Genomic DNA, 24,046 nt, shown 5'->3' with positions numbered 1-24,046 from the left:
TGTGTCGACCCACTGAGGTAACGGGCGTTTTAGCGCCCCTGACGGTGTCTGAGACGCCTGGACAGGCACTAACTGATTTGCCGGCTGTCTCATGTCGTCAACAGTTTTTTGCAAATTGCTGACATTATCACTTAATTGTTTAAATACAATCATCCAGTCAGGTGTCGACTCCCTAGGGGGTGACATCACCAACGCAGGCAACTGCTCCGCCTCCACATAATTTTCCTCCTCATACATGTCGACACACGCGTACCGACACACAGCACACACACACCGGGAATGCTCTGATAGAGGACAGGACCCCACTTAGCCCTTTGGAGAGACAGAGGGAGAGTCTGCCAGCACACACCCAGCGCTATATATATATATACAGGGATAACCTTATATAAGTGTTATTCCCTTATAGCTGCTGTTAATTATTGTTATTTGCTGCCAACAATGCCCCCCCTTCTCTTTTTTACCCTGATTCTGAAGCAGGACTGCAGGGGAGAGTCAGGGAGCCGTCCTTCCAGCGGAGCTGTGAGGGAAAATGGCGCTTGTGTGCTGAGGAGATAGGCTCCGCCCCTTCACGACGTCCTTATCTCCCGCTTTTTTGTGTAAAATGGCAGGGGATTAAAATACATCCATATAGCCCAGGAGCTATATGTGATGTATTCTGTTTTGCCACCTAAGGTATTCTGTTATATTGCGTCTCAGGGCGCTCCCCCCCCAGCGCCCTGCACCCTCAGTGACCGGAGTGTGAAGTGTGCTGAGAGCAATGGCGCACAGCTGCGGTGCTGTGCGCTACCTTAGTCTGAAGACAGGATGTCTTCTGCCGCCGATTTCACCGGACCTCTTCGTCTCTTCTGGCTCTGTAAGGGGGACGGCGGCGCGGCTCCGGTGACCCATCCAGGCTGAACCTGTGATCGTCCCTCTGGAGCTAGTGTCCAGTAGCCTAAGAAACCCGATCCACTCTGCACTCAGGTGAGTCCGTTTCTTCTCCCCTTAGTCCCACGATGCAGTGAGCCTGTTGCCAGCAGGACTCACTGAAAATAAAAAAACCTAACTAAACTTTTATTCTAAGCAGCTCAGGAGAGCCACCTAGATTGCACCCTTCTCGGCCGGGCACAAAAATCTAACTGAGGCTTGGAGGAGGGTCATAGGGGGAGGAGCCAGTGCACACCACCTGATCCTTAAGCTTTTATTTTGTGCCCTGTCTCCTGCGGAGCCGCTATATCCCCATGGTCCTTACGGAGTCCCAGCATCCACTAGGACGTCAGAGAAAAAAGTCTCATCTACCTGTTCAGGAGCAGCGTCAGAAATGTTTAACACAGAAAAGCTCTTGGTCTTAAATATTATTGTTCAGTATCCCTAGCCTTGCTCGGAAACTCTTTGCCTTTTAGTGCTTGGCACTCCTCTGGTTTAATGACTTTACGTAACCTGATGACGCCCTCACACACTCCTCTGCCATTCCAGGAGGCTATTGAGAAATATAAAATCTCGCCCCTGCATGGATTCTATTACTCCCAGGCTATACACTATCTTACATCCGTTCTCCCTCACCTTACGGAACAAGACTTTTTTAACCCGTTAGATTCTCTTTTACGTTCTAATACTTACTCCATATCTTCTATTTATGCCCGAATCCGTTTGGAACTAAACTCTCACGCCGATTTTCCTGATCTATCGAAATGGATCTCCCAAGTTCCTACACTCACAGTAGAAAACCTATTAGACACTTTCCTTGCGACCCTTAAACTAATATCGGCGAGTATATATCAGGAAATGGCCTATAAACTGTTACGCAGGGCATATACCTCACCTAAACAGGGTTTTTTAATGGGTATATCAGATAGGGCTGGATGTAATGAATGCCCTGCGGTAGAAGCTGATCTTTTTCATTGTCTCTGGGCCTGCCCCACTATTCAAAAGTTCTGGCATACCTTACATCACTATGGCACCTCAACCTTAGGCATCCCCTTTCAATGTACTGTTCCCTGGGCTCTCTTTGGTCACTTGACGGACCAACCTAGGATTCCACGTACTGATAAAAAGCTGATTGTACTACTTTCAGCAGTGGGGAAAAAAGCGATATTACAACAGTGGATCCATCCTACCCCTCCCACACTCTCTATGGCTACTTCTAGGTTACTCTTTTTATTTAATATGGACTGGTTGGAGGCCTCTATCCATAAAGAAACCCTAACTCCTACACTCTTTAAGTGCTGGGATAAATATATTCGTACCCTTCCTCCCCACACTACACTAGCAATACATAAATGTTTCCAATCCAACTTTTGGTACTCTTTCCAACAACTTGATAGCCAGGACTCTCTGACTAACTGAGCCTTCTATCCTCCCCCTCCCTTTTTTCTTCTCTCATACGTCCCTCTCCCCACACTTCTTCTTTTCTTCCCCTTCTCTCCATATTTCTTTTGTTTCTCCCTTGGCGGATTGGACGGACACTTCTATGTACGGATCGGTGGCCTGTGGCTCTTGGTAGGTGCTTTTATTCACTTAGTTTATTCCACTGAATACTGTTTTTGTGATATTTTTTTTTTCCTTTTTTTTTTCTTCTGTATTTGTACTGCCAGAATTGAGTGTCAGTTTTTTGTCAGTCGTATTCAGCTCCGTTCTCAATATAATGCAGCTTAGCTGCCGCTCTTCTGGTGGTTTACAGTTTGTTTTTTGTTGGTTATTTTAGAAAATTAGAAAATTTCCTCCGCTTACTTACGTATGCTGTATACTTTTATTATCTTTATCTGACTACTGCTGTATTGGTATGTTTGATATACATGCTGTTTTTTTCTTTCAATTCTGTACTGTATTTTGGAGGAATTTAATAAAAAATATTTGGGGGAAAAAATAAAAATAAATGTGTAACACATCCCTAACAGCTTCTATCATCAACTACACCCCCTTAGCAAGTGAAGCTGTCCCCCTCAACACATCCCCGTCACCGTCTGCAGTGTCAGAATCGTTGTCTGTGTCATCCTGCATAAGACTTGCAAGTGCACGTTTGTGAGAATTTACCGCAGGGGACTCCGAGAAGCAGTATGAGACCATACAACCATAGAGGATTGCAGAACCTGAGAAATAGTCCCCCTCAGAGAGACCAACCATTCTGGCTCTCTAGCTGGGATATGCGCTACAACAGTGCAATCCTGATTACAGGGTATGGCGTCTTCCTGGGAAGATAAATCCTCTGCAGCATATGAAACAGTGTCCCTTGACATGTTGCACATACACACCAAACACCCCACAAACACACAGGGTACTGGGTAGACAGTTTCCCCCCCCAAGAATGGCAGAGAGACACAGAGATTGGAGCCAACCCACACACAGCGCTATTATAGGTATAGGGAGACGCCAAACCAGCGCTGACTGTGTCCCTTAATAGGTGACACAGTCTTCACACAGCCTCCCCCCCTTCTACAACCCCCTGGTACCGTACAGACAGCTGGAGGTGCTTTGGAGGGACCTGTTCTTCCACTGGCAGTGAGCTGCAGGCAGGAAAATGGCGCTGAACGCTGCTGGGTCCGCTCTGGGGAGAAGCTCCGCCCCCTTAATGGCGCTGTCTTCCCGCTCTGAAGATTATACTGGCCTGAGGAATTTTGGTGCTGGGCTGAGATCCACAGATCCCCGACAGGCTGGGTTTAGTCAGTTTTAGAGTCAGGCGCTGGCTCAGGGTGCCCCTCACAACACCGCAGTGCCACTGAGCCTCCGGGAGCGCGGTTAATACCGCGCTCCTACCCTCAAGCCGCCCTCTTCACACTGACCCCCCGCTTGTAAGGGGGGACAGTGACTCACTCGCCACACTTCAGCTCTGCAAGGGCCGCCGGGGTGAGCGTTCCTCTGTGGCAGGGCGAGATCTGACCCCTCTGGAGCTCAATGTCCAGTCAGCGCAGTCAGTGGCTCAAAACCCTGCAGGGCGGACACTGCTCCCCCCCTCAGTCCCTCGATGCAGGCAGGCTGTTGCCAGCAGCCGCCTGTAATAAAATAAAACTTTTCCAGGAAAGCTCTGTAGAGCTCCCCTAGCTGTGACCAGCTCTTCCGGGCACATTTTCTAAACTGAGTCTGGTAGGAGGGGCATAGAGGGAGGAGCCAGCCCACACTGTTAAACTCTTAAAGTGCCAATGGCTCCTGGTGGACCCGTCTATACCCCATGGTACTAATATGGCCCCCAGCATCCTCTAGGACGTAAGAGAAATAAACGAATAACACTTCAATTTTTGGAAACATTCTTACTTTGCAGCTTTTTTCCATACCTGCCTAATTGCACAGAACTGTATATTATAAGACATTGACATATTCTATATACAGTACTTTATACAGAACTAGTAGGCAGAATGATGTGGTATTGTGTTATATGTTATAGAAATGTGTAGATAGAAGCTAAGGTACACCTTGAGTCTGAGGCAGAGTTGGGAGCAAATTATGCTTTAAAAAGCTGTACATAAAATTAGCATATTTACACACCTGTGCTAGATGTATGCAAATTTGCATCCGTAGTAAATGTGATTGTTGTACACCAGGCAACAGTCACATACACCTACGCCTATGTTTCTCACCATTTTTTTTGCAAAATACACATTCCCTATTAGGCATTGATAAACAACGGACATGCGTGAAAACAAATGCACAAAAGCATATACCTGAGCAATGATGAAAGCACATCAGCATCAACAGTGTATCTGTGATCAATCGTTATCCAATATGTGCCCCAGTCCTGATCAACCGCTAATAATACAGTTTTCTCAGGTGTTTGTACGCCAGTGAGAATGCTGCTTTACCTTATCTTTCCTATAACATAATCACATTTTCAGTACAACTAGCGTCTCATTTGTTTACTCAGCCAAATAAATGCAAAACTGTACACTGCAAAGAGCCAATCCCCGAAGAGTGCATGGGCTGACTTCCACTACAACAGGGAGAACCGGAGCATGGGGCCCACTGCTATAGTGGAAACCATCCCCGGTCTGGGGACTCTACAGTACCAAGTGTCCCAGTTAATTGGAGAGGGGTCTTTATCAAATCTCCCCCTTATATCAAAAATGTAAGAAAACATACAAGATTCAGCTTTTGTATCTGAATCACTAAATGCCACTTAGTTCTACAAGAAAATGTTCCTATATTTTCTATTTTTTTAATTGGTCATAGCCTACATGGGAAAGTGACCAACTTGTGATTGGCTGGTGGTGATTTGTAGTCCTGGAGACTCCTGACTTTGATAAGATAGCTCTGGGAATTTGGAACAAACATGATGGTGGGAATTCTGCACATAAATCCTCCTGTTTTGTGAATACACAGAGAGGGGCGGATGCAGCTGCATGCAAGTCCGCTTTGCAGATGAAGTCAGTGATTTTAAACGCTGCACATGCTCCAGACCAGCTATGCGCAGCCATGCACATCTCAGTCACATTTTATTACAGGTTGAGTATCCCTTATTCAAAATGCTTGGGACCAGAGGTATTTTGGATATCGGATTTTTCCGTATTTTGGAATAATTGCATACCATAATGAGATATCATGGTGATGGGACCTAAATCTAAGCACAGAATGCATTTATGTTTCATATACACTTTATACACACAGCCTGAAGGTCATTTTAGACAATATTTTTTATAACTTCGTGCATTAAACAAAGTGTGTCTACATTCACACAATTCATTTATGTTTCATATACACCTTATACTCACAGCCTAAAGGTCATTTAATACAATATTTTTAATAACTTTGTGTATTAAACAAAGTTTGTGTACATTGAGCCATCAGAAAACAAAGGTTTCACCATCTCACTCTCACTCAAAAAAGTCTGCATTTCGGAATATTCCGTATTTCGGAATATTTGGATATGGGATACTCAACCTGTATTAACATTTAATTACATACAGCACCAGCATATTACAATGTGCTTTACGATTGCCAACAAAACAGCAATGAAGCAAGACTGGGTAATAACAGACAAAGAGGTAAGACACATCTTCACTTTCAGCTGAATGCACGCAAATGGGTTGTAATGGGGTGATCACATGTTGGGAGAACTGCAGTCTAATCAGAGCTTTGTGTATTTGGGGATCCTGTTGATTTTGGACAGATCTCTTGCACCATGTAATAGACTGTTGACAGTGATGACTACTTCCACAAGTGGATGGATAGACTGGTAAGCTGTTATTACTGTTTTATACCCAACTGTAAAGCACAATGGCAAATAATAATAACACAAGGGGCAGTGCTGTCACACAGATGTGCACAACTCTCCCTACGGGTGACTATCAGCCTTTAGTTTGTGCACGCAATGTGAATGTGACTAACTGGCCTGCCACTCTGCATCAGCTGCACTGGCGTTATGGATATGAACAGCTGCTAGAATTAGTGTATTTCTGTCTGTTATCTGTATAAGGGCTTACATACATAATGAAATACTCCACATAAAGGGCAAACTGAATGTTGCAAGTACAGCTGAATCTCTATTAATGCATGCACAGAAGGATAAGGCAGTACAGCCCAATTCTGCATTTCAAGAAGTTGCCCCAAGCTGTAGCTAATTAACCAACACAAACCATTGAGCTTCAAGTGGTAATTCACTTTACCCATATTGACATTCAGAGACAGGCTGATGAAGTCACCATGGTTGCGGAAACATCGGTGCTATTCAACCAACTGATAAAACCTAAGGCTTTAATGTCCAACACTACAGAAACTAATGGACTATATCTGTCACGTGCTGATCTAGTTTACAATTACTTCTGCATGATGAACCCAGCTGCTGGAAGCCTTAATTGTCCAGTGTGGCCACAATGGTGGAGAGGAAAGTAGTACAGTACATAGTCAGTTGATTCATGAAGTCATGTTACGCTGGTTACCCAAGGCTGCCACTACACTACCTATGATTTTTGTTCCCGCCACAGGTGGATATATAACTATTGAAATACCCAAAGGGTAGATTCGGGCGCTAGAGGAAAAAGCTGCAGGACAGCAGCGAAACGCGTTGGTGAGAATTGCCACTTGATCCAGATCATCTACTGCCTGGCACCCCTCTCTCTTTGGACAGCTGGAATTAATTACCATCTTTGGGACATTGCACTTTTATCAGGACCAGATTCCACTTCCTCACCAGTCTTGCAGTGCCTTTAGATGGACTTTTTCGGAACCATACAAAAGGTTTTCTAACATCCATTGGGACTGCTCCTCCAGCGGTGAATATGTGATCATAATTGCTCAAGTCTGAATGTGCTGAGCTCCCGAAAATATCTATGTCCTATTACATCAAGTGAGGAAGGGTGATTATTATATCAGGCTGAACTATGTCGAAATTGTATTGATGGTCTGGGTATAATATTAGCGCAAGTGGCAATCATACTATCGTTTTCTTAAATTTTATGTGTGTGTTTTTGGATATATAACTATATCTGGCTAGTATCCTTGTCACACTGTATTCACATACATTTAAGTAGGGCAGATGAATTACATCTTTGCTAATTCCATATATATGTGCCTCTCTTCTACTAGTTACAGGTCTCTTATAACGATCAATTTCACATTCCCTATTGTACATTGTATGTATTCAATCTTAACAAAGGTTAATTAATTTTCCACAAATGATACATTCAGACTCCAGAGCACAAGACTCTGACATCAGATATGGCATATACTTTGTGCACATTTCCACAAACCGGTATGTATAAGGGAAATGAGAAGAGGAGATGCTTGAATTCAGACGAGAGTGGATCTGGTAAAGGAGGTTCCAGCTGTGTCCTACAGGTAATTACAAGTTGTCAAAAGACTCCATGGACAGTTCATGATAATCCCCAGAAGGGCTTGAGATGAAAGGATCATTATTTGGATTTAACAGAAGGTTTTCTATATGAATATCTAGATGGAGAAAATAAATGTAAGTAAGGCCATAAGTCCCACACTGAGCAGAATAATGTAATAAATGTAAGCAAGGCCATAAGTCCACAATGAGCGGAGTAATGTAATAAATGTAAGTAAGGCCATAAGTCCCACACTGAGCAGAATAATGTAATAAATGTAAGCAAGGCCATAAGTCCACAATGAGCGGAGTAATGTAATAAATGTAAGTAAGGCCCAGCAGTGCAAGTGGGCGGGTACGGCGTACCCTTAAGAATTTAGCCGTTGGTACGCCGTACCCACCGCCGACGGGCTGACGCTCCTTCCCTCCATCCACTGCTCACCGCCACTGCTGCATGAGGGGAGGAGAGCGCAGCTTTCGCCTCTCCTGCCCCTCAGTGTCTTCCTCCAATTCAGCGCCAGCCCGTGAGCCAATCAGAGCTCGGGGACCGGCAGCCAAGGCTGCCGGACCATGAGCTTTGATTGGCTCACGGATCGGCGCTGAATTGAAGGAAGACACCTGCACCGCCGCCGGAGACTGAGGGGCAGGAGAGGCGCAGGCTGCGCTTTCCTCCCCTCACACACACACAGGACAGCAGTGGTGAGCAGCAGGGGAAGGGGTGGGGGGGATGTATACCTGGCACTGGGGGGACATGTGTATCTGGCACTGTGGGCATATCTGGCACTGGGGGGACATGTGTGTCTGGCACTGGGGGCATATCTGACACTGAGGGCATATCTGGCACTGGGGGGGGGGGCATGTGTATCTGGCACTGGGGGGACATGTGTATCTGGCACTGGGGGCATATCTGGCACTGCAGGGACATGTGTATCTGGCACTGGGGGGACGTGTGTCGGCACTGGGGGCATAGCTGACACTGAGGGCATATCTGGGACTGGGGGGGGGGCATGTGTATCTGGCATTGGGGGCATATCTGGCACTGTGGTGGACATTTGTGTATCTGGCACTGGGGGGGCAATGTATATATGACACAGTGGGGGCATTTGTGTATCTGGCACTGTGAGGCAATGTATATCTGGCACTCTGGGGGCATTTGTGTATCTGGCACTGTGGTGTGTATCTGCCCCACCCCCATATGTGTATCACGCCCCCATTTTCATTGGCTATTGTGGTATTTGGCCACACCCGAAGGCGCGCGCACACAGTACCTATAAGACATTTTTTCTACTTGCACCACTGGTAAGGCCATAAGTCCCGCAATGAGCAGAGTAATGTAATATATGTAAGTTAAGCCATAAGTCCCACACTGAGTGGAGTTCTGTAGATAAATGTAAGTCAGACCATAAGTCCCACATACACAAAATAAAATAAAAAAATACATGGTGGCTGATTCTGAGTTGGACAGGTCGTAACTGTCTGTCGATTAAGTCGGTGTTCGGGGCAGGAACTGAGCAGCGACAATGCGATCACTTATAACTGTTCTGACTTGTGGGCATGTAGATTGAGTTCTGTGCGATTGAGTCATGAGTAAGGAGAATGGAAGCCTACTGCTCATCTCCTGCACTTAGCACAGCACTGCTGCAAGAGACAATACTAATTACGATGGTTGCGGCGAGTGGTATCTGGCCTCAGTTGTACAAAATCTGGCCTTCGCGGTACGGAATGGAATCTGGCATTAGCTATACAGAATCTCACTGTAGCTGTACGGGATCACAGTCTGGCATCAGCTGCACGGGATCTTGCATTAGTATAACGTAGTAAATCTTCCGCAGCTAAACCATAAATACAGACATTTATGTCTAACTCAGAATCAGCCCCATAATCCACACTCCATTCTATAACATGATTTTGGGATCATACTAAGCAGGAGAAAAAGGGGAACACAGTTTGACATATTTAGGAGGTATACCAGCTGCATGACAATAATCACATAAAATGTGAAGTTTGTTTTTACTCTATTGACCTATATTTGCCTATATAATCTTTAAAACATATTACAAAACAAATGGCATCATAAGCAAGCCAGTCACGGAAAAATACACTGCTCAAAAAAATAAAGGGAACACTAAAATAACACATCCTAGATCTGAATGAATGAAATATTCTTATTAAATACTTTGTTCTTTACATAGTTGAATGTGCCGACAACAAAATTACACAAAAATTATCAATGGAAATCAAATTTATTAACCCATTGAGGTCTGGATTTGGAGTCACCCTCAAAATTAAAGTGGAAAAACACACTATAGGCTGATCCAACTTTGATGTAACGTCCTTAAAACAAGTCAAAATGAGGCTCAGTAGTGTGTGTGGCCTCCACGTGCCTGTATGACCTCCCTACAACCCACACAAGTGGCTCAGGTAGTGCAGCTCATCCAGGATGGCACATCAATGCGAGCTGTGGCAAGGTTTGCTGTGTCTGTCAGCGTAGTGTCCAGAGCATGGAGGCGCTACCAGGAGACAGGCCAGTACAGCAGGAGACGTGGAGGAGACTCTGAGTAATAAAGAGGATTGTTTCATCCTGGTAGATAACCCTATCACCCCTGTATTGTACATCCTCCCAAAGGTCCACAAAAGCCTTGTGGACCCCCAGGAAGACCTATAATCTCGGGAGTTGAATCTTTGACTGCGAACTTATCACAGGTAATAGATTACGTTCTTCAACCTCTAGTCTTATCCAATAAATCCAACTTAAAAGACACCAATTTTTTTTTAGCAATACTAGCAGCCATTAACTGGGAGGAAGGGAATTTCCTGGTCACAGCCGACGTTACCTCACTCTATACCATTATAAAACACGAATATGGTATAGAAGCAGTTAATCATTTTCTTAATTCATCTGATCTTTCTGATGATACTAGAGAGTTCATTATAGAAGGAGTTCAATTTATCCTTGAGAACAATTTTTTTTCTCTTTAAAGATCAATTCTATCTTCAAAAGACAGGAACAGCAATGGGCACCAGGTTCGCCCCGAGTTACGCCAACCTCTTTTTGGGGTTGTGGGAGGCCGAAACCATCTGGTCGTCCAATGTACTCGGGTCGAGCCTGGTGTCCTATGTTCGCTATATCGATGATGTCTTCTTTGTCTGGCGTGGCAGTATAGATACCCTTAATGATTTTTGTCAAAAGTTAAATTCCAACAACAAAAATATAAACTTAACCTTTCAAATTGATCAAGAAACGGTCAATTTTCTTGACATAACAGTTTATATTGAAGACGGTGTAATTAACACCAAGACTTCTTCAAAACCCACGGATTCTGGGACCTACATTTCCATTAACAGCTGCCATCATGAAAGTTGGCTTAACTCTATCCCAGTTGGCCAACTTAAAAGATTAAAGAGAAACTGTAGCGACAATGCTATCTTTCAACAGCAAGCCGCCACTCTAACACGGAAGTTTGAGGCATGTGGCTATAAAAGTGAGAACATAAATAGAGCTTTGAACGACATTAATGCAGTAGGTCTACAGGAACTTCTTACTACTAATAATGTGAAAAAAGAAAGAGACAAGAAGTATGAATGGGCTTTTGTCACAGAATACACTTCACAACATAGATCTATCGAAAAGATTATGAGGAAACATTGGAGCCTTATTAAAAATGACCCAGTCATTAGACCATTGGTGCCAGATAGACCGGTCCATATCTACCGTAGGGCCCCAAACTTGAGGTCTAAATTAGTTTCCAGCACCCTACACACCAAATCAAGTACATCAAGGATAATGTCTAAAGGTTTTTTTAGGTGCGGTAACTGTATGGGTTGCTGCAGTATTAAAAGCGGAGGCTGCAGTAAAATTGAGAAAGTATCCATTAACGATAAAACTGTTGAAATAAAAGACTTTATTACTTGTGACACAAGTAATGTCATCTATGCGATTAGCTGCAAATGCAACTTGACATATATAGGGCGTACATCCCGACCCTTGAAAACTAGATTGGGAGAGCATGTTCGAAACATTAAAAAAGGTCTTGAAACACATTCTCTGTCAGCACATTTTAAGTTAAAACATGGATGCCGCATCTCTGAAGCCTCTGGGTTTTATGGGCTGAGGCACATAAAAGAGAATAAACGTATTAATAATACGGCGACCCTGTTAGCAAAAACCGAGATGAATCTGATTTTCAACTACAACACGTTACACCCCACAGGTTTAAATAATGATTTTGAAACAAAATGGTGTCAAAGTCAGAAAAATATCACGCTGCACGTTGCCATATATGCACTTCATGTGTGTGTGCACGCTGCATATTTAATCAAAATAATGTATTTTATAAGTTAATATTCCCCTGAGTTCAGCAAAGTATGGTATATTAAAGATGGCTCTTTGACCTTAGAGATTCCCCAAACAATAGTTTGCATGTTAAAAGGGCTTCACATGTTCTTATGCATAGTTAAGGACAGGAATAGTAATTGAAGATTAATTGTATTCCGAATAAATTACACCTAAGAATAGTCAGTTTCTGTCCCGCAGACGGAGTACAATAGCCTTTAATTACACTGAGCTTTGAGACTCAATGAGGAGGGCCAACACCTGTGTTTACGAAATGGGGCTGGATTTGTCTCCAGAAGAATGATTGCTGAGATGTCATTGTCTCAACTGAAAGTGGACAGTGAGACAGTATTCGCCAAACAATAGCTTCCCACAAGACAGGAATTTGTTAGTCATCACCCAACGTTTTGCATAACCAAGGTCACTGATACAGCTAGCCCACATGCTGTGAAAGACACACACTTCCTGTGGTTGACACACCCCCACAGCTGGAATGCAGGTATGATTATATCCACTGGAAATCACAGGGCACAGACACTCACTCAGAACTAAGCTAGCACCCAGCAGCATGGCTGGTTCATCCCCAGGACTGACCTCCAAGCGAAAGGCTAAGTATTGAATCCACATGGCTGATTGGCATAGAATAGTTTAAAGTAGTTGTGAAATGATTGGTATTGAATAGTTAGTGGAGATACAAATGGCTTAAGGTTAATGAGGCTTGTGCAGTTGTGTGATTGTTATGTGTTGGTGATAATACTCTATGAAATCTGTAATGAATTGGAACAGTAGACAATCTGTAGCATAGCATTCCTGGTATACATTTATGGTTGGTGATTTATAACAGATTATAGTAGTTTTACATGATGCATCTTGCTGAAGGTTTAAAGTCAAAGCATACTTCCTTTTGTTACTGTAGTCATGTGCTTGTAGCAATGGCAGGCTGATATGTGTGGTTCTTGTGATGATTCATATAGCATAGCCAGCATACCATATGCTCTGGTTATTGAAATACTGAGTTTGTTTGGAATGTGAAATTGAATAAGATGGTTCTAGGAAGTTGGATTGGAATGTGGAATAAGATTAGTTGGTTTGTAAGAAATGGCTGCTGCTGGGTGTTTTCCCCTCCCCCTTTGAACCATGTGTTGCAGTCTTTGGAATCATGGGAGTTTTCCCAAAATGGAGTCTAGCTTCTGTCCCATGCGGTACCATTGTGTTGTTGCTGGGTGTTGTGTATATAGGGACAGCCAGTATGGGTAAGCTCAAGTATTCTCTCCACAAAGATTCTCAGCATTGACTAACTGCGCAGCAATTGTTCCTCACATGTGTAAGTTTCTCTGCAACCATATTGTCTTATTGTTATTGTTAGCCATTCTCTCTCCCCCTCTCTCTCCCCTCCCCCTTAAACGTACTTGTGTCTTTATTGTATTTTATGTGTAGTTACTTGGTTAGATATTCTATGTTATCTTGGTAGTGTATAAATTGTAAAGTGTATTCTTTTGCAAAGTGAACGTTCTCATTCTCTCACTAAAGGCGTTAGAACCTTAGACCGGTATTTGGTTGATTATTGTATTACTAAGGGGTTCTCAGAGCGTCATAGTCGCTCATACAGCTTTTAAGCTAACAAGGTTACACTGCATTACATCTACACATTATCACTGCACAAATGTTTACAGTATAAGTACATTCCTTAAGGTATAGTTAAGGGCGTACCCTTGCGGTACTTTTTGCGCCAATTGCGTACTGTGTTCTTTAACCTTTAACGTGTTTTTAATAGGACAAATATTATAGACATTGTCAATTGGGAGCTCGTCCTCCGGTCTTCACATATCTGCACTAGGTAACTTTAGCAGACATTATCGATCAGCAAAAGGCGGGAAGGTGCTATCCCTCGCAGTGCTGACCAGATAAGCGCCTGCTTCACTTAGTAAGGAGTGCTGAGGGAATTCGGGAACTGGAAGGTAAGAACAGTACGTTATTGTCTTTGTAAATCTGGTTTTTATTTCTATTTGGTGCCAACTACACACGCAGATTGGATGGTTTGTCTGTTTAAATAGGTTTAAAATTATTTTTAATCGCTCTGCATAGCGTGATAACTTTAGGAGTTTGAATGATGACTTTCTTTGTGACAAGAAGCAGCATGGTCTGTCCACCATTTTGTGTGGCCCTCATGGAGGTGGAAGGGGGAGGAGCAGCGGCCATTTTGGGAAGGTAAGAAAAAATTTTTTTCCTAAGCGGCTGATTTTCAGTTGACTCAGGAAATAATCAGCCATCCATTGTCAAAAAGAAATCATCATTTAATGAGTTTTTTTTATGCATTTATTTAGTCTATATCATAGTCAATCATAAGTAATAGTGATTGGTACTTATATGTAATATCTATATGCGTGTGCTTACATCAATGTATGTTATTAGATTAAATTTAGAATTGCATGTTCATTTGTAGTTTTCACATCTCACCTTCCTGTTTGCCATTTGCATTGATAACGTGCTAAGAAAGATTTGTTGCTATTAGAAGTTAAAGAGTAAAAGTAATACATTAAGGGGTAATTTGTAAAGCACGCACACAGCTTTGCCTAAGATACAAGGAAAGACCTGGGTGGTGCTCGGTAGATGATTGAAGACCATCTACATTGATAAACGTGTTAATTGTATTTCTGTGGACATATCTGGCTGGCATACACGTGTTTCTAACAAAAGGGTTAGACTAGTGTACGCAACGTAAAGGCCGACGCACGCAGCGTATATTACGCAACGGAGCGTCTGGGTACGCCCACGTAACTCAAATCACACTATAGTATTATTTTAACAGGCGAAAAGGTGGCAACGCGATAAATAGCGCAAGTCAATTTTAGTGTCCGAAATTTAAACTAATAGATCCTTCTCTAAATTTACGACTCATCTGGTCTAAAGGAAAGAAATTTCTGCGCAGAAATAGAAACAAAAGTAAAGTGTACATGTGGTGAGTGAGTGTTTGTATATATATGTTTTTACAATTTTTGGGTTGAACCACAAGAAGTCGAGTTCTCGTGAGGTACATACATGTAAGTGACGTGCATGGTGGCTGGGGAGGCATCCCTTGTTAAACATAAATTTGAGCATTAGAGTATAGCAGACCAGGAGGTCCGGAACAGACCAGGAGGTCCAGGTACAGCAGACTAAGAAGTCCGCTATAGAGAAAAGAGCACAACCCAGGGGGTTGGTGCAGAACCCATATAGGCCATTAAAGCTCTGGCTGAAGGAATTCGCAGCCGCAATTTTCGATTCCACTGGTCGCTCCGCACATAAGATTAGTTGCTTATGTGCCGAACGATTGTACCGCACGTAATTGTGTGCATTAGTTAGTAATCTGACCCAGTGCCATTTGCGTACGAAAGGGGTCATAAACGCTATTTGTACATTCTAACGTGATTTGTGTAAAAAAAATTTATTTTAAGGGAGGTTCGCTGGTCACTCAGGAACTATCCAGCAACCAATAGTTACTGGAAAGAGTAAGTGCTCTTCGGATCACCCTCGCATGTTCCAGTAAATAGCGGTTCAGGTCGCAGGGGCCCTGGGTCGAGTACGCCAGCACTAAGGCAGTGTGTGGGCGTATTGGTCGGCGTGGGCGAGTGAGTGGGGTACTCGGTAAACCGCCACCGTCGGCCTATCTTGAACATCTTGGTTTTTGTAAGGGTTCGCTGAAGACCCTGATTGAAGGTCAGAGGTAGTGAAAGCAACACCTGCAAGTTATGGGGGCCAGTTGTTCAGGTAGGGGGCGATCAACCTCGGTTCGGGTTGATTCAGTAAACCGACCAATCGGGTCGGCAAGGTATGTAATGTGTGAAAAATACGGTTCACACACACAGGTTTTATGTGATGAATGGGAAAGAATGACTGTGCATGACGGGGAGAAGTTTCCCCGGGTAGGTAGCTTTAGCCCAGATGTGTTACAAAATCTAAGGAGAAGGATAGGTCTCATTAAATCAGCAAAGAGACGGATCAAACATTATGACTATTTAAAATTGTGGCAACAGGAAAGTGAAATACAAAGAAATTTAACTTACATATCAAACTCTCATCTTGGGAAGAGAGACATGGCAATGGAGAGGATTATGGTTGCAGAGAATGGCGATGGTGTACGATAAAAATGCACTTAGTAACTATATTAAGAATGAAAGTAACAAATGTAATAATGTTTATAAAAATGAAAGTGTAAAAAATTACAAATGTTAACCTGTGCAAGTCGCACCCCATGTTAAACTCCCCTCAGGATTACCAGCGAGAAGGTGAAACCAACACGATGTCAACACCTTACCCAGCAGTCATCATACGAGACACCCAGAGGGACACGGCCAAGTTGGTAAAGGCAATAGCAGAACCCCCTAACGGAGGGTCAGGTGAGGTCGTGTCAACAGGTAAGTACGGTATTGTATGTTACTCACAGACAAATGCATCTTACACCAAAGAGTTAACACAAAATAGCATAATGGAACAAAATCCTGTCAGGGTGAACACAATATATTAAAACAAATGTACACTACAGGAAAGTAGCAGTTTAGGTGTTAATAAATGGTTTAAAGGAAGTATTAAGAACGAGTATACAAGCCTCTCTACCTAACTGGAGAAATAACCCAGTAACTGCATTAAGGAACTCCGCTGTTGGGCATGAGCAAAACATCATCAAGCACAGGGAAACAAAGAAGCCCCAGATCCCTGTGGGTAAGTCAAAGGTGAAAAGGTGTTATAATTGACAGAAGGAAGGTCATTTTGCAAAAGATTGTAGATCAAGAAGTAGACCAAATTCATATAAACCCCCTAGACAAAGATATGAGCAGAGTTATGACACACCAAATTGTAATCAGAGATCACATAGGAAGGAGTTTGGGCCGCACCTGTAACATGCAATCAGGAAAGGTGATCATTAGGACTGATAGTAAGCCTGAGGTTACAGTTAATGAAATGGGAGGTCAGTTCCTTGCAGGCACAAGGACGGCCGGGTAGACGTTGTAATTCATCTGTAAATGTTCTTTTCCCCATCTCTGAAGTTCATCGGCAGGACCCAAATATCACATAGCTATTTGGTCCTTGCAGAAGTCTACCAAACCCCAGTATGACCTGCCAGCATCGATGTATCCTGGCCAGATACAGAGTGTAGGAATGGAAATGCTGGTGGGAGAGACTATGCAAGGATACCATTGGACATGTAGATGTGACAGCCTAATGGTGAACGGAAGATCTGACAATGTTTTTTTCTGTTGTTGTTTATTGTTGATATATGTGATGCATATATATATGAACGGTTCTCTCTCGTTGTTTTTTTTCTCTCTCTCTCTTCTTTCTCATGTTCTCATAACGTTACAGATGGTATGTCACACATTAGTTGGACAAATGGTAATGCAAGATTTATTCTCCTTACAGAAAGAGCGCTGAGCTAGAAGAAATATTGTATCACCAGAATGTTTAGAAGACTGAGAGACAGCACCTTTAAGATGACAGCAGAACAAGAAGGACGACAAGACTAGAGAACTAATTATCGTAACAAGTTTCTCTCCCCCTCAAACTGTTTTCCTGTACCCCCATTACAAATTTCTCCTTTTCTCCTCCTGTAAGATGGACTTGCCCCAAGAGACTGTGATCCGGATTTTCCTGTTGACCATGATGTTGACCCGAGCAGTCTGTTCCGGCGAGAGTACCATGGAGGTTGAGAAAGGATCCAGAAAGGTTCCGATGACTGAGACGGAGGTGTAAATTTCCAATAGCAACACAATCACCAAGCAAAGGCGAGTACCGGAAACGATCTAGCAGCCATGTTATTTGTAAACATTGTGGAGGATTGTTAGCTGGAAAAAAAAAAAAAAAAGAACTGTATCTGTAGACTCTGTGACAGTGTAGTAGAGGATGGGTGCATCAAGAAATGTCAGTCCAGTTTTAATATCCACATGGACCGGCATCCATTGAGTGACTATCACTCCTTAGTGGGTAAAGTGTTAAATCAGACAGATTGTTGGGTATGCTTTCAAGTACCTCAAGGCCATAGCAAATCAGGCTTAGTACCATTCCCTTTAACGGTAGGGGAGGTACTTGAGTTAAGTGGTGGGAGGCCGGTGGACAGGAGGTTTAAAATCTCCAGTCCTCCTAGTTTGAAGCTCCACCAATACCATGTGGATAGATCCCTAATATGTTTTAACATTTCCAATCCCCGAAAGCCGGGAAATTGGGAAGTGTCATGGAATAACAAAACCATGACCTTTTCACATAGAGCCGATAGAATGCCTACAGATACAGAGCTCATACCCCACATAGCCGATAGTGGAAAATATTTCCGATATAGGTATACCCTAAGAAGTAGGACCATGAGAGTTGGAGAAGTATCACCAGGATACAGTGCACAGATCGTACAAACTGATAGGTGTACTAAACAGATGGGAGAATTAGGGTTAGGAGATTTCATATGGAAAATGTGTAATATGGTTATGTCCTACTCCGTCCCATATGTTCTCCCCGATGATGCATATTTCATATGCGGGAGAAAGGCGTATGAGCGGCTTGCCCCAAACTCAGAAGGATTATGTTATATTGGAAAAGTACTGCCTGAGGTAATGACTATCGCATAACAAAATTTATTTGATTTATGACCCAACGATAGAGACACTGTTGTGATGAAAATGTGATTCCACGGTCCGTTTCTTTCACCAGTTTCTCCTTTGTTTTTCTCCAAGGTAAAAAGACCCGCTTGGAAGAGGAATTTGACGACCGTGTATACAGACAGCAGATAGACTAAAGAAGAAGTTTTGACAACCTTGTACACAGACAACAGATGGACTATGCCATAGACCCCCTTATCCCTAGTAACGTTAAAATTACGCTAGCCCAACACTTTTTGTAAGTCTATGGACATTGACAAAGCTTTTGCTCGCACTTTTGACAAAAGCCCAAAGAAGACTGCAGTCAACATGTACATCAAGACAAGACTTCAATCAACAAATGTACATTAACCTCACATAGAATATGACTGCATTTTCCATAATTGTTCTTTATCTTCATCTCTACAACCTTCAGGTAATGACACACATAGTCGATAGGGAATACAGGCACAGATATCAGCACTCACATATCCCCCCATTCATGTATCATCAACTAAAATGTGCTCCCCCATTTTGTTGCAACCAAAAGCCGAAAAGAGCTCGGTAAAGTTTGACAGCCCATCCACAGACCCTTGATACGGGATAAGAAGGAATTCAAATGTATACTTCGCAATACCTCGAAGCTTGATTTAAAACACGTACGGCACGATGATACATGACCCCCCAAACATGGATTCATACATACATACTTTTACTATTTCACTAGGTCATACTTTTTTCCTACCTTCTTCTCTCCTCCCTTACCCAATCATAGAAATGTATTTACATATGACATATATTTTTCTCTTTTTGAAATGTTTTAGGAAGTGGCAGTTATTGGTGACTGCCAAAGGGTGGACTGTCAAAGTCAGAAAAATATCACGCTGCACGTTGCCATATATGCACTTCATGTGTGTGTGCACGCTGCATATTTAATCAAAATAATGTATTTTATAAGTTAATATTCCCCTGAGTTCAGCAAAGTATGGTATATTAAAGATGGCTCTTTGACCTTCGAGATTCCCCAAACAATAGTTTGCATGTTAAAAGGGCTTCACATGTTCTTATGCATAGTTAAGGACAGGAATAGTAATTGAAGATTAATTGTATTCCGAATAAATTACACCTAAGAATAGTCAGTTTCTGTCCCGCAGACGGAGTACAATAGCCTTTAATTACACTGAGCTTTGAGACTCAATGAGGAGGGCCAACACCTGTGTTTACGAAATGGGGCTGGATTTGTCTCCAGAAGAATGATTGCTGAGATGTCATTGTCTCAACTGAAAGTGGACAGTGAGACAGTATTCGCCAAACAATAGCTTCCCACAAGACAGGAATTTGTTAGTCATCATCCAACGTTTTGCATAACCAAGGTCACTGATACAGCTAGCCCACATGCTGTGAAAGACACACACTTCCTGTGGTTGACACACCCCCACAGCTGGAATGCAGGTATGATTATATCCACTGGAAATCACAGGGCACAGACACTCACTCAGAACTAAGCTAGCACCCAGCAGCATGGCTGGTTCATCCCCAGGACTGACCTCCAAGCGAAAGGCTAAGTATTGAATCCACATGGCTGATTGGCATAGAATAGTTTAAAGTAGTTGTGAAATGATTGGTATTGAATAGTTAGTGGAGATACAAATGGCTTAAGGTTAATGAGGCTTGTGCAGTTGTGTGATTGTTATGTGTTGGTGATAATACTCTATGAAATCTGTAATGAATTGGAACAGTAGACAATCTGTAGCATAGCATTCCTGGTATACATTTATGGTTGGTGATTTATAACAGATTATAGTAGTTTTACATGATGCATCTTGCTGAAGGTTTAAAGTCAAAGCATACTTCCTTTTGTTATTGTAGTCATGTGCTTGTAGCAATGGCAGGCTGATATGTGTGGTTCTTGTGATGATTCATATAGCATAGCCAGCATACCATATGCTCTGGTTATTGAAATACTGAGTTTGTTTGGAATGTGAAATTGAATAAGATGGTTCTAGGAAGTTGGATTGGAATGTGGAATAAGATTAGTTGGTTTGTAAGAAATGGCTGCTGCTGGGTGTTTTCCCCTCCCCCTTTGAACCATGTGTTGCAGTCTTTGGAATCATGGGAGTTTTCCCAAAATGGAGTCTAGCTTCTGTCCCATGCGGTACCATTGTGTTGTTGCTGGGTGTTGTGTATATAGGGACAGCCAGTATGGGTAAGCTCAAGTATTCTCTCCACAAAGATTCTCAGCATTGACTAACTGCGCAGCAATTGTTCCTCACATGTGTAAGTTTCTCTGCAACCATATTGTCTTATTGTTATTGTTAGCCATTCTCTCTCCCCCTCTCTCTCCCCTCCCCCTTAAACGTACTTGTGTCTTTATTGTATTTTATGTGTAGTTACTTGGTTAGATATTCTATGTTATCTTGGTAGTGTATAAATTGTAAAGTGTATTCTTTTGCAAAGTGAACGTTCTCATTCTCTCACTAAAGGCGTTAGAACCTTAGACCGGTATTTGGTTGATTATTGTATTACTAAGGGGTTCTCAGAGCGTCATAGTCGCTCATACAGCTTTTAAGCTAACAAGGTTACACTGCATTACATCTACACATTATCACTGCACAAATGTTTACAGTATAAGTACATTCCTTAAGGTATAGTTAAGGGCGTACCCTTGCGGTACTTTTTGCGCCAATTGCGTACTGTGTTCTTTAACCTTTAACGTGTTTTTAATAGGACAAATATTATAGACATTGTCAATGGTTTATGTAAACTATTTTTAGTTCTTTCCTTCTTTTATCATTTCTTTTTTGTGTCTATACGCTGCTTCTAAATGGTCACTCTATTTCTTTTTAGTATTCATCTTCACAAGGTTTTACTTAATTGGAAGCTCTGTGCACTTTATAACTATATGGCTCCATACTAATGGACTTCTTGGTTTAAATTCTAAGCACTTACCTATATCAGGTCTCACTTTAAGGGTAGCCTTGTGCACTTTATAGTTATGTATTTCAATCTTAATGGATTCTCTGATTCATTTTTATCTGGTGTTTCCATGCACTTTATATTAGTGCTCTTTATAGAAATTTTGCACTTATATATATATTTTTTTTTCTGATAAATAATCTTGTATAAAGTCAGGAATATATACACTGCTATTCTGATTAAGATTCTGTTTTTTTTAGTTTATTTCATCTGACAAACTATGATGTTTATTGTGGACTTTGAATATTGGACACTCCAAAAAAAGTAGTATCAAATAAAGGAGAATGAATGTCTGTTGAAGTGCTATAACAAGAGCGCAATGGGGACTCCATTTCCCATAGACATCGCGGCGATGCTGTAAAATGATGACTTCCGGTGACGGCCCGGCCGCATGACTAAGAAACTACACTTCCCATGAGCACTATAGAGCACTTCCGGTCCGGTTGGCTTCCGGGTACGAATGACCATGCGGTTTGGTATAAAGACTACATGACCCATAATTCCCGTTACGAATCGTCACTTCCGCCGGAAGTTACTATGCACAATATAGAATTATGCTCTTTTCTCTCTCTCCTTCTAGATTATTGATATTTCTTTAGCCTCTAAACATAGGATGTATTTCTAATGACTGTGTAGTATGTTCTTTGTACAAAAATGGCAAAGAGAACAGATACTCATTTCTAATTATGACGTCACTTCCTGCTCATTTCCTATTGGCGCCTTGTCTTTTAAATATCAAGCTACTAACACACTCCAACATGTCTTGATAAAGGCCCAGTTCAGGGCTGAAACGCGTCGACAAAAAGGAGTGTGAGTAGCATACCATCCGGATTTTTTTATTTCTTTTAACCTTTGTCTTTTTTTATCTTGAAAGGAGGACTTTATTTCTCTTTGCTATTTTTTATGGTTTGTTCCATGTAATGTTGTATGTTTTTTTCCATACACTTTTCTTATTTTTCCCATGTACTGTTAAATAAATATCTGTAAACCCCTTTTGTTTACTCCATTGTGAGTGCCAATATTTTTTTCATTTTTGGGGTTTGTGGATAACTACATGGTCCGAACTACAAGTTACATTTCCCACCTGGAACCTAAAGATACCTTGATGGGAGATACACAGCACATCGAATTGTGAGTTGGGGTACGCCATATTGATTGATTACCCCCATTTTGAGGAGTTAAAGATACCTTTATGGGCTTTTCATCTGCTCTGTGAGTGTTGGGGTACGCATAAATTACCCTATATCGAAAGTACATCTGTGGTTGGTTGAGTTCAGTGTATGCTGCACTATTAAATAGAACTCCCCTAAAGATACCTCTATATATTCAGAACCCCCAATATATATGTGAGTGGGGTACGCATTGAATCTATCGGTCTCAGAGATCTTTTATATATTGCATTTAAGATTAGCAAAACCTACTACACACTGGCTCGCCTTTTTATTTTTCCATATGATTCACACTGGGAGTCTCCATGAATAAAGTAAAAACCACAAGCTGAAATCCCTGTCCAGGACCTAAAGATACCTTGATAGGAGTTACACAGCACTCCAAACTGTGAGTTGTGGTACGCCATTACAGACTACTATTTCCCCCCAAGGAGAGAAAGATACCTCTATGTGTTTTATATCAACCGTTTGAGTGTGAGTGTTGGGGTACGCATCATTCGCCTCTATTGGGAATCCACAACAAACGATTTGGGTGTTGGCTTGAATTCCCTATTCATCACACTGGGTGTTATGAGAATACGAAAGGTTAACCACATAAAGAAACCCTGATGCGATTAATGTCTCCTCTCTAGACTGTGAGTGGGGTACGCCTTGAATTCACCTTAGTTTTTTAGAGGAGTCTGATTCTCTTTACTAACTACTTAAGTGTTGACAACATTTACCACACATTGGTTGTTCTCTGTTATCCTATTTTTCATGTCAACTATGTTTGGAGACCTTACATACAATTGATCTGAACTGGAGACACAACTCTGACTAAAGAACCTTCCATGCAACTCAAAAGGGATGTTATGGTGATATTTTACTTATTTTAGCGCTTGTGGTGTACGACAGTATTTCAAATTTCTTGGGTTTTGTTTGTTTATTTAAATGTGGTGACATTTAATTTGAAATCTGTTACATCTGAGCTGCACAGCGCCAGTTTGGACTACTCCCTACATTTTTGTTTCTGTATCTGTCAGCGTAGTGTCCAGAGCATGGAGGCGCTACCAGCAGACAGGCCAGTACATCAGGAGACGTAGAAGAGGCCGTAGGAGGGCAACAACCCAGCAGCAGGACCGCTACCTCCGCCTTTGTGCAAGGAGGAACAGGAGGAGCACTGCCAGAGCCCTGCAAAATGACCTCCAGCAAGCCACAAATGTGAATGTGTCTACTGAAACGATCAGAAACA

The 24,046-nt window shown here is 42.3% G+C and overlaps 1 protein-coding gene across 1 annotated transcript in view; it reads right to left on the bottom strand.

The window, feature by feature from the left end:
* Positions 1-6,643: 6,643 nt before the first annotated feature.
* Positions 6,644-24,046, bottom strand: part of LOC135012655 (signal transducer and activator of transcription 1-alpha/beta-like) — a 328,629-nt gene continuing 311,226 nt past the window's right edge. The window contains exon 24 of the mRNA XM_063952569.1: positions 6,644-7,854. Coding sequence (XP_063808639.1) covers positions 7,748-7,854 — 107 coding nt within the window. The 3' untranslated portion in view covers positions 6,644-7,747. The remainder of the gene's footprint in view (positions 7,855-24,046) is intronic.

The sequence above is a fragment of the Pseudophryne corroboree genome, chromosome 2 (assembly GCF_028390025.1).
Source record: "Pseudophryne corroboree isolate aPseCor3 chromosome 2, aPseCor3.hap2, whole genome shotgun sequence".
Taxonomy (NCBI): domain Eukaryota; kingdom Metazoa; phylum Chordata; class Amphibia; order Anura; family Myobatrachidae; genus Pseudophryne; species Pseudophryne corroboree.
Note: the sequence above shows the minus strand (reverse complement) of the source record. Positions and strands in the feature narration are given on the sequence as shown.